The 11,699-nt window shown below is 43.0% G+C and overlaps 1 protein-coding gene across 1 annotated transcript; it reads right to left on the reverse strand.

Moving 5' to 3' along the window:
* Window positions 1-11: 11 nt before the first annotated feature.
* Window positions 12-9,594, reverse strand: slc2a4 (solute carrier family 2 member 4). Its single transcript, XM_022760718.1, has 11 exons — window positions 9,365-9,594; window positions 7,239-7,334; window positions 5,788-5,948; window positions 3,595-3,719; window positions 3,328-3,443; window positions 2,992-3,154; window positions 2,421-2,608; window positions 2,143-2,247; window positions 1,532-1,633; window positions 1,241-1,444; window positions 12-1,124 (listed from the first exon to the last, which is right to left on the reverse strand). Exons 1-11 carry the CDS (start codon window positions 9,395-9,397, stop codon window positions 894-896), a joined length of 1,524 nt encoding a protein of 507 aa, XP_022616439.1. The 5' UTR covers window positions 9,398-9,594; the 3' UTR covers window positions 12-893.
* Between the last annotated feature and the right edge of the window lie 2,105 nt (window positions 9,595-11,699).

Genomic DNA, 11,699 nt, shown 5'->3' on the forward strand with positions numbered 1-11,699 from the left:
TTTTTTTTTTGTTTTTTTTATCCAAAAGATCGTCAGGGGGAATTAGTGGGTCACATTGGACAGTTGGCATAATATTGGAGTTAGGGCTGTGTATCAGAAGTTTGTCTAGTCATGTTCAAAACCTTGAGCTTATAGGTACTGAAATTGTATTTTTCAGATACTTAAAGGAATATAAAAATGCTTTTCCACAAACCTTTTTTTTCATTTACAAAAGAAGCCACACAACTAAAATAATCCCGCACACTTAGGGTTTAAACCTTGTTCCTTCCAGATGAGTTTCAAACCATTGACAGCCACTAACATCTCATTTATAAATCAGAACATGATCTTGTAGTTGAATTTTACTAATGACAGAAATCTGAAACCAATGTCTCACACACTCCAGTGTGTTCCCAGCTTTCGTACAACATATGCAAGTATACTCAACGCTGTGGCTGTATATTCTGCTTTTTTAACCTAGCTCTGAAAACTTTGGATGTCTTTGTAGATAAAGTGCAGGAAATCCTCCCCTCTCTCCACCTCTGACAATATTGCAACTGAGTGCATTGCATAAAATCCTACCACACTGGCAGTCAATGCCTCAACAGTCCAGACACCTTCTCCTTATGTGCATCATATTCCTTGAAATTACATCTTCAGCTTTTACTCTGTAGGTTTTCAGACTCTGTCAAGGCAGAATTCTTAACTATTTACCTTGGATTGCAGTGGCACCAGCATAGGACAAGTCCAAAACACCCAAATTGTCACACACCTTTAACACTGCTTTGGCACCACAATCTATGAATATAACAATAGACCTCAATATACATGTCAATAAGATTTTGGCATCAGGCCCATATACACAGTTCATCCCAGGCTGTTCTCAGTTCAATCTCTCATCAAGCAGGGACTTTTCAATTGATACTTTCTTCCCCCAAGTAATCCAGCTCAGTGCTGGGCTTGTCCATGTCCATGTCCATGTCCATGCCCATATCCATCATTCCTCCCGCCGAGTGCTCGTGGAAGTTTGCTGCAATCTGGTCGAAGGTCTTTCCCCGTGTCTCTGGCACTCGGAAGAATGTGAAGATGATGAAGAAGAGGAGGAGTGCTGCGAAGATCAGGAAGCTGTATGCCCCACAAAGTTTCTAGGTAAGAACGGGAGGAAATCCAGATTAAATTACATGAGGAGGAGTAAACCTTGGACATCATCAGTAGTTTTTGAGGAAATCCATATCATCTGTTTAAAGTAAAAGATACTCACATTAACATATGGGAAACACATGCCGATGATGAAGTTGGCAGTCCAGTTGGAAAAGCCGGCCACAGCCATTGCAGCCGGCCTCGGACCCTGAGAGAACAACTCGGCTACAAAGAACCAGGGGATGGGACCTGGACCCACCTCGAAGAAGGCAACAAACCCAAAGATTGACAGCATGCTGACGTAGCTCATCGAAGGAACACTGTCCTGTCAGGTGGAAGAAGACGAGGTTCAGAGGTTTGTGGAGATCCGCAACAGTACAGTACAAGACACCTGCATCTTTGGGAGACTGACCAGTAAAACAAGAGCAATCGTCATGATGATGGCACAGACGCACATTCCTCCCAGTCCTAGCATGTGGAGTGTCCGTCGACCCATCCTCTCTACTAGGAAGAGCTGTTAATAAGAAGAAATGGTGGAACAGAGCCACCAAAGTATTGGACAAATTAACCGTTTGACCTGATGATGGTGCTGGATGAAGAATCAGGGCATCATCAAAGTTGTTACAGCAGATTACAGTTGAGGAGGACATGAACGTTTGTACCAAATTTCATAATAATCCATCCACTAGCTGTTGAGGTATTCAACTATTCAAATTCATTGACCCATTTAATGACATTGAAACATCTTGAATTGCCAAACCAAACTTGTCCTGTTTGGAGTCAGGAATGTTTGAGAGGCGGGCACGGGAAAAAACGGTGGCCAGCCTCCTCTGTTATCTTATTTACTCTTTGATAACAATGTTAAACAGTAAGAGAGACCCACTTTGGTACATGGCAGGATTGTAATGTTTATCGTACTAAATTGAAAATAGATCTAATGCTTAAAATTGAATTCTTGTGTATCAAGAAAGAGGGAGCACATCAAAAAGGCAAAGGTGAAGGCACGGTGGTGTGATTACTCACTGAGACCACAGTGAAGGCACAGTTTACCAAACCAGCTCCTATGGTGGCATAGTCCGCACTCTGCACTCCTGCTTTTCTGAAGATATCAGTGGAGTAGTAGAAAATCTGCCAGAGGGTAAACAAGATTAGATCAATTAAGTCAATATTATACTGCACTGATTCCTGTTTTTTTAAGTGACTTTCCTTTTGGGGACCTTAAATTGTAACTAATAAAGTAATTGTCTAGCTGTGGATCACTCACAATAACTAAATCAGTGTTTAAAGCAACCCCAACTCACTGCGTTGATCCCAGACAGCTGCTGGGAGAGCTGCAGCAGGATGGAGATGATGGTGGGCTGGCGGTAGAGTGGAGAGCGAAAGAGCTCCAGGATGGACACCTTCCTCTCCATGTCCATTCTCCTCTTCTCCTCCTTCATCTCTGCCAGCATGTCGCCCACCTCCTGCCTGCCCGTTAACCTCCTCAGGCCTGCACAAAGGAGGCATGTAAGGAGTGAGAGTCGAGAAGTGTGAATGGTCGGCTAATATGTTCTTACGAGAACCCGTTTGAGTTTTAGGCCTCCTGTGAGAGGACCTTTTGGCCACCACGTCTTCAAGGAAAATTCAACTTGGAACCCGCAGAGTCTCTAATTCGTTATGGAGGGCGGACTTAAAATCCTACATATACAGACAGTATATACATTTAGCCCCATAAACGTTATATAAGGTGACCCAACAGTGCTTAAGTAGGTCAACAGATAGCTGGGTAATGTACTGTAAGTGATTAGCTAGGTGAGGTCCAACCATTGTTGTAAATGTAAAGCTCATTCAAAGACAAGATCAAGACCTTAAAGATGTCTCGGGCCCGCTCACCGCTCTTGGCGTGGTGCTCCTGGCAGCGGACGATGTAGAGGAATCGGGGGCTCTCGGGGCAGAAGGGAAGAAGTGCCATCTGAAGTACAGTTGGTACGACGGTTAAACCCATCAGGACAGGCCACAAGTCCTCACTGCCCATTAACGACTCCAGACTGAGAATCTGCACAGGGAGAGGAACAGGATGTGAGAGCTTAAGACTTTAAAAGGTACCATAAAAATATTTAAACTCAGATTTACACTTATCCTTGTTGACACAATGGAACGTGGAGGGACAGAAAATAGGACAGTTCAGAAAGATCTGTAAACCATCAACATCACAGTGTGCTGTCGTACCTGTGCAATGAGAATGCCAGTGACTATGGCCAGTTGGTGCAGCGTGCCCAGAGCCCCTCTCAGACTCGTGGGAGCAATTTCACCCACATACATTGGTGTCAAGCCTGACGCCAACCCTGCAGAGAAGAAAAGTCAGACGACAGACGAGTTTATCAGAGTCAGATAAACTCTCTATTAAACAGGAGCATGGTCTAACTTTGAAATACTTTCCTGTGATTTTAAATTTGTCAGACAAATACACAAAGAACGGAGAAGCAGACTGCTCACCACAGAAGGCACCAATGATAAAACGTCCGAAGATCATCATTTCAAAGGAGCGACAGAGCTTGGACAAACCCATCATACTTCCACCAATGAAGGCCAGCAGATTGTTTATGAGCATGGCTTTCCTCCTGGAGAAACACAGATACATATATTTGGAATTATGCTTCTCAATCCTGACTCTGAATCCCATCAAATATGATTTAAATCTGACCTCTGTCATTACCATTATCAGTGAGGGCCTTTTTAATGACATCCATGAGTCAGAGTGGGTGTTACATTTGAAACAAAAGTCTTAATGTGTCATCCAGAAGATTAACATTAACTCAACCACTGTTAATAGTAAATTAACTTCTTTGAGTATTTGACAAATTTTGCTATCAAAAATTAAAATACGTTCTTATAAAAACTATTATTGTCATTTAACAAATGATTGTTGATAACTTATGTTGGTACATTTACAGACTGGAACCTAAACCTTCCAGGTCTCGATGTTTGTCCAAAAAAATTTATATAGAACAATTAAAACAGACATTTTTCCATCAGGATGATGAACATTATGCATAGGGCAGCTTGGTTGATAGTCTGTAATTGCATATAAAGATACAGTGTAGTGGTGGGTGAAGAAGTAGACATTGAATACAATGTATGAACACCACGAGAAAAAGATTTTACTTGTTTCATAGATTCAACAGGACATTCCTCTTTTGTCCATGTAATCGCTGTGTCCTTCTGCCTGCACATGGAAAGCTAGTGATACTTTACTTCAGCCTCTAGGGGGCAGTGTCACACAAAAACACTGAAGGCTTCAGTTAGTCACCTGATGCCTGACTGAATCTACAAGTAGTTTCTGTAAAAAAAAAAAAGCCAGATGATGTCAAAGGTGCAGGCGGCTTTGACAAGTGGATGCAGAGAGAAGTCAGTCAGGGCTCCCACCGAGGTTAATCTGAACATGACAGTGAAACAGGACTCGCTGTTTTGTCATCAATCCATTTTTTGAAGATATTTTTAGATCCTTATCATCTCAGTCATGACAAAGACTTGTGCAGAACAATGGCTAGAGCAGCAGTGACAGAGGGACCTTTACTAAAAGACTAAACAATCAACATCGAGGTAGTAAAGACCCCCCCACCCCCCAAGACATGTTTTAAGACATTAAATCCAGAACGTGTTAATATACACTGATCATTTCAAAGGTTTAACTGCTGGACACAAGATGTCTCCTCTTGCCTTTTCCATTCTCAGCGTATGTGCACTGGAGGCGTCAAGTTTCCACATCACTCTTATGTAAGTTACAAACTGGACCATGATTGGTTTCTAGTTGTGATGTGACATCATTCTACACAGGCAAGCTCAAACATTCAAGTGAAGTAACAGGCGAGAAAACAAGTTTTCACTATAAATGGTAAACGCTCAGCGCTCCTCCTGTTCTCATCTCATTCACCAAACAATAAGACCTAGTGTTAAAGGAGACGTCCGTGTTCACAAGAGATACAGTTACATCTAAAGCACTTTGACCTCGGAGGTCAGAGCAGTTGCCATCGTCGTGCCACCGGGTGACCCCTGCTGCTGCTTCTTCTGTTTTTATTAAGGAAGACCTTGTCCTGAGTGCGCTCAAGCTGAATGGGTTAGGGTTCTCACACACACACACACACACACACACACACACACACACACCCCTCCTGACCCAGGACTGTCAGCTCTGTTAAGATCCCCTTTCAGTCAGTGGAAGATGTAGGCTCCAGTCCAGTTTGCATCCCAGCTCCGGTTACAGCGGGAAACTGGGTCGAGGTGGAACATCCTGAATGACGAAACTGGACGTTGGGATCCATTTTGGATCTACGCAGAGGTGTATGATACTCATAGAGTTACCCCCTGAAATGTTTTACTTTATTTTATTGTCCAACACAAACTGTACTCAGGATGAATTCAGCATTCAGGAAATATGGTCCAGTGTCAGTGGCAATTTTTTTGTTTTGTTTTTGTTTTTGTTTTTTAGCTATCATGCATTTCATTGTGCAAGTATAACGTACATTTTTGATGAATCCCAACGTAATTTGACATGGTTGACTGTCAGGACTATATGAAATATTTTCAGTGGTTTTCATGAGTTTGGGTTCATGTAACAAGACACAGGAAAAACTTTCACTTCTACAAGAAAGACCGAAATTAGAGAGATGTGACATCCTGTTTCCCTACCTGCCCAACCACTCAGAGACGAAACCCACGCAGAAGGAAGAGAGCATGCCCCCAATGGGGAAGATGGCCACAGACAGGGACCAGAGGGAGGTGAGGGTCCCTGTGGGGATGGGCTCTCCATACCGGTGCACCCATGTAGCGTTATAGTCCTCCTCAATGATCTGTACAGGGACGCAAAGGTGGAAAATTAATTAATTAATTAATACTGAGAATTTTCCAACAGCAGGTCGTCCCGGTAAAGGATCTGTTGCAGGAACAAAACAATTTCCGTAAAAACAAGGTAAGCTGGGGTTTGGAGTTTGAAGCATGTCGTCTGTTTGAATATCTAGGGTGCCCTGCAGGGTTTGTTACAGTCCTTTATCCCCTCTGCTGTTTCTTTCCTAAATATATTACATTACATTACTGTGTGTATCCAATTACATGATTTATGTTATAGATAAAGTTTTTTATTCATGTATTTAAAAAAATTCCACATAAAAGCTCATAGCCTTCAAATGTTTGAAGCTTTGAGTTGATCCGGGTGTCGAGCTGCTGCGTACACAAATGAAGTTGTATTGAATTGAATTGAGCTGAACTGAAGTGAAAATCATTTAGTAAATATATTTTGTTTAAGCACACTAAATATATAATAAAAAATAACTTAATTAACCTTTCTTTTTTTTTCTATGAGAGGAAGATTTACTTACACACTCTTATGCACACACATAGAAACTGACCGGGCTTTTGGTATGTGAGCAGGAGCTACATTCATAAAAATGTAAGTGCTTTATTAACACAGCAAAGTGGATACTAACACAGAAAAATCCATATGGAGGATGCACAATGCATAATGCAAAATCTATCAGTAACAGGCATTAAATCAAGAATTTCCTGTACAATTTATTCTGTATATTAAAATCATCTAATAAAAGCTTGTCGAAATGCAGCACACACATTAAAACATGGCAGCTCCACGTCTATTCTGGTTTTGGTGTCTCTGCGGATACGTCAGATGAGTGGAGTTTGCAGTTGAGGGTCAAGGGAAGACATCAGCAGATGCCTGAATACCAGCGGCCAAGTCACCTGGACTTGGCTCAAGTACATTCATCTCATTTGAACGTGACTTCATACTTCAAATACACAGACAGTGACACCGTGTGTGTGCATACAGCAACACCCGGCAGGGAACGAATCACTTAAGACCCCTCTCTTCATGAGCCGGACAGACGGACATCTCCTTTCTTTGCTTTACTCGGACACACCACCCGGCTTTTACAGTCCTCCACTCTTAAAGATTAAACGTTCATCTTACTCCTCCTGCATTTATCTCAGTCACAGTTTGCCTCGAGGCAGCGTGGTGGGGACGTTGTTAGCATCAAACACACGCTGTTGTAAAATGAGGGAATATTGAGAAACAGAAATTATCTTGGGATGTTATTTGTTAGTTTTGAACGTCAGTGCTCGGTTTGAACCTTCTGAGGTGAATTGATGACGCCGATGTTGTATCCAAACTCCAGAGATCCCAGCACAGCAGTGAAGACTGAGAGAGCGAGGGTTCCTGTCACTGTCTGGAATAGAAACACACACGCAAACAAACACATTTAAAGACGTAAACAAAACATTTCAACCTATTTATTTTCAGAATGGTGAGTAATGCTGAGAGGAAAAGTTAGTAATGTCAAATAATAAGAGAGCTTAGAGCTTAAGTGGACAACTGGGATTGGTTTCAGTGCACACACACACTCATAGCCCTGCTCCACTAACATCAACTATATATAACTGTGATGCTGATGAGAGACAATCTCTCCAGCGCTGTCCATGACTTCACAGGCTACTTTACTGTTGATGCCTGAACTTTAGCTTCCCCCCAGTTTCCCATCACGCCCCGGGCACCTGTCTCCACGGTGACAGACGAGACGACCTTGGAGAGAGGAAGTCTTTCCCTCCTGCAAAGCGTTTTAAAATCTCAAAAAGCCATTTCATAAGCAGCAGATGAGACTTTTGTCTACGACAGAAAAGCCTGGTGATTTTTTTATGGTGATTTTATCAACTTTTGGAGGACTTCAGTTCCAAAAAATACATCCCCATCACGGTAACAGCAATGCTTTCTGAAAGGCTGACATTTTGATGGAGTCACCTGACAACAACAATATGACATGGCTTCAAACGAACATTTTTAAAGTTTGGTCCTGGGTTTGAGTGGCCAAAATTCACCTTCCCATTCTACTGTGTTCTTTTCTATTCTATTCTGTGGATCATTTTTGCAAAGCTGGTGTGAGCTAGTGTGTGTCAGTAACACTCTTCCTTGACCTTGCTGTGTTGAGTCTGTAGATAAATGCTGTTTAGTATTCATGAACCAAAACAAAAGGGTGTGTGTTTGCCTGTGTGCACGTGTCCTTGCAGAAAGGTAAAAAAAAAACAAAACATTAGAAGCAGCCAGTTATGCTCAGATTAACACTTCATGCCAACTGTGTTTCATCAAACCTCCCTCACAGCTAAATGTGCAGTTACTCATTTATTTTTCACGTATCAGGTATGAATCTGTGTTTGCATTTAAGAGCCTGGTTAATAAATATAACAACTCTAATAGAAGGACAACGCCAAAACACAAGTAGCATTTTATCATTAACTTATCCTCTCGTACAGTTTAGTACCCTTTTTTCCTCTATTTGAGTTTCCATGCTTAAGGGATTCATTTTCCATTAAAACCTCTGAGCTAATAGAAGTTCCCACTGGAACGTCAACCTGCCCGGACACAGACTCTGTGACCATTTTATCAGCAGTGGAGCAGCTTGAGAAACTGTTGTCTTGATGGCATCACAGATAACCGTCCAAAGAGAGATTAAGCCATCATGAATCAGAAGAACATCACCCTTAATAAAAAATGACACCTGCATCCATCTAACCAAGAATTGATTCTTCAAAGAGAGCTGGATGGGAGCATACAACACAGGCATTGTTTATGAGGGCGGTGAAGGAACCAGTCAAACTGGGTGGCCTTACAAACCCACAATACTGAGCTCCGACCTGTAAACTGAGATATTTTCCTGGTCAAGGTCATACTCAGAACTAAATAAGGGCAAGAGCCCGGTCAGACCAGGGCTGATGTTAGTTCTTCCTGTTGAGACTGACTCATACTGTATTAGTTGTTGCAAGGAGCCTATATTTATAGATTCATAATGTTCTTAATTTTTCATTATCTTAGACTCTAGGTAAATTACAATAGAGGCCATTGCTTTACATGTTTTCAACGCAGAGGCCCATATTACACCAGCTATTTTAAAGCTGGGAGAAATAAGAAAGACTCGTGTCAATTAATGTCATATTATATAATTTTTATTTTAAGATTACTTTTTGCCAGAACAGTCAGTTAGATCTTGCTTATTTATTGGATTGTACGAGACACACTGCAATTTGGCACAACGAAGCCTACAAGTTCACGCACAGTTTTTGCGCAAATACGGAGATAAACCCGTGCGTAAAACCTCTCCAAATGAAAATACGCAAAATTTCGTACAACTAATCACGTCACTTTTGTGAGTCAAAAAGAAGCGTAACCGCATTTATGAACTCTGGGAAGCTCACTAGAAAAACTTACCTCCCCTCCGAGTTGATGAAACCCGGCCGGCATGACTTCAGCAGCTCCAGACACCAAGTAGCGGTCGGAGACAGACGCGTCTGGTGCCAAATGGAGACACGTGAAACTCCGCCAGCAGGACAACAACCCCCGACTTTAACCTAGAGCCCTTTATCGCCAGAAACGCGTGGAAAAGTAAAATCCAAAAGGGAAGCCCACACTTGTCAACCTGGTGCGTCCTGTCCTGCGGGGTGTCCTCCTTTCTTGTGTTGTGTCCGTCCAGCTGGGATAGAGTGACACCCGCACACCCACGTGCACACCTCTCTCAGTATTCAGAGGGAAGGGTGGGGACAGGAGGTGAGGAGGAAGGGCGGGGTGGGGGTGGGGGTGGGGGGTGTATGGGTAAGGTTGCTACTCAAGAGAGGCCCCGTGGGCCCGTGAGCGACAGAGGACGCTCTCCTGACCTTAACTACCATTGGCTGAAGATGCAGAGCATGTGGACAGGAAGAAGACCAAGAGAAGACTGGTGGGATCTAACAGACATGGTGTTCTGGCTGTTCTTATGGTGCTCAAGAGATGAAGGATAGAAGTGAGATGAGGGATGTGATTACATTTTAAGAGTCCTGGTTAAATCAACAATTATTCATCAAGGGCTGGAGCTCATGGGCTTTGCTGAAGGCCAAATTTGGTCTCAGGGCCCAGTTTTATAAACCATGTTACATAAGGTGGACTGGCCTTTTAAATAATTATAAACTGTAGGATAGATACACAACAGAGGCAGACTGACAAACCAGAACTCAAAAAGAACCTCATGTACAAAGACGAGATGCATTCAACTCTTTTTTTCCTCCCTCATGGAGTGCAGGATTTACAATTATAGTTTAATAATCAGATTTTTGGACCCACAAATCTCTGAAGCATCACCTGTTAAAGTAAAATATGTGCTGGACCTCAGACGAACCCAAGTCAGAGTCCAACCAGCCGTGACTCAACATTTCTCAGGGGCGGCAAAGAGGGGCTCGTCTTTGACGTCCTGGTTGCCATTGTCTGTCTTCCCAACAACCATAAATCCCTTTCTATTTCAGATCACATGCCAAAGAGGTCACACACCACAGCTCACCCTGTTCCACAAACCCCCCTCCCCCCTCTGTTGCACACAACAAAGCTAAATCCTCTTCCAGCAGGCAACAGGTGGACCCTAAATTTGAGCTGTGCCACCTGAGTTGGCGGTGTAGGCGTGGTTAGGGAAAGTTTGGGGCCGTCCGAGGCGGAGATTAGGGGGTGTGTTGTGGGAGGGTTGAACTGGGCGGGAAAAGTACATATCTGCCAAAGAGCTCAGTGGAAAAATATCTGCTCTAGATCTCTCAATAAAAAGATGTAAGCCCAGCCCTTGCAGACACACCCCCCCCCTCCCACCTCACACCACTCGCTCCTCAGCCCCTTTGCCTTTTCCTTTTGCTGCCCTCATTCGCACATTGAGAAAGAGTGGGAGAACCTGACACCCCTCATCCAAAGCCAGGGGCCTCAAGCGCAGTCATGTGTGTGTGTGTGACTCTGACTAAATGCAGAGAAACATTACTCCATCAGAACAGTGGTGTAGAGCCCCAACCAGCATAGTTTAAGGGTTCATGTACGCAACGAGGAACAGACAGAGATAATATTACATTTCCAAAAGGTATCACATCGATTCACACAGAGGGAGCCAAGAGCAATGATAGAACCACAAGACAGAGATGGTATAAATACGCTCACACTCACAACCATGCAAAACATTTTTAACCAGAAACCCCTGTTGAGCCGTTTCACAGAGCAAAAAGTCACCTGTGTTGTCACCAAAGTGGAAACTAGTGCATGTTTTACTGTTATCTGAAACAAAAAGTCACACCACCACACACACATACACACACACACACGCACACACCATGTGACTGCCCTTTATTGCTCACCCAAGTGATGTAGCAAAAGAGCCTGTGCAAATACTATTCCTCCTTGTCATGACCTGCCTATGTATGTGTGTGTGTGTTTGCACATGTGTGCGCGCGCGTGAGGTAGGTGAGGTCAGCTGGTTCAAAATCATGTTACAGTAAATGGAGTTGCGTGATGGACAGCAGGTGTTGCACTGTAAGGTCAACGTCGGCGCGTGCGAGGCGACATTTGTACCAAAAAGCCACATGACTTCAGTTGTTTGCTGAGAGAAAAATGATGAATTCTTATGTTCACAAACCTTTGAAACAAACATCAATGATGAGGGTTTTAGATGCTATGTACATATACTTTATTAAGTTATACGTTTTTTTTATGTGGTGGGAAAAGTTTCAACATTATGTGACCTGACACAGTAGAGAGGTGGAATAAA

This window comes from Seriola dumerili, unplaced genomic scaffold (genome assembly GCF_002260705.1).
Source record: "Seriola dumerili isolate Sdu_G_001 unplaced genomic scaffold, Sdu_1.0 BDQW01000362.1, whole genome shotgun sequence".
In the NCBI taxonomy this organism is placed as follows: Eukaryota; Metazoa; Chordata; class Actinopteri; order Carangiformes; family Carangidae; genus Seriola; species Seriola dumerili.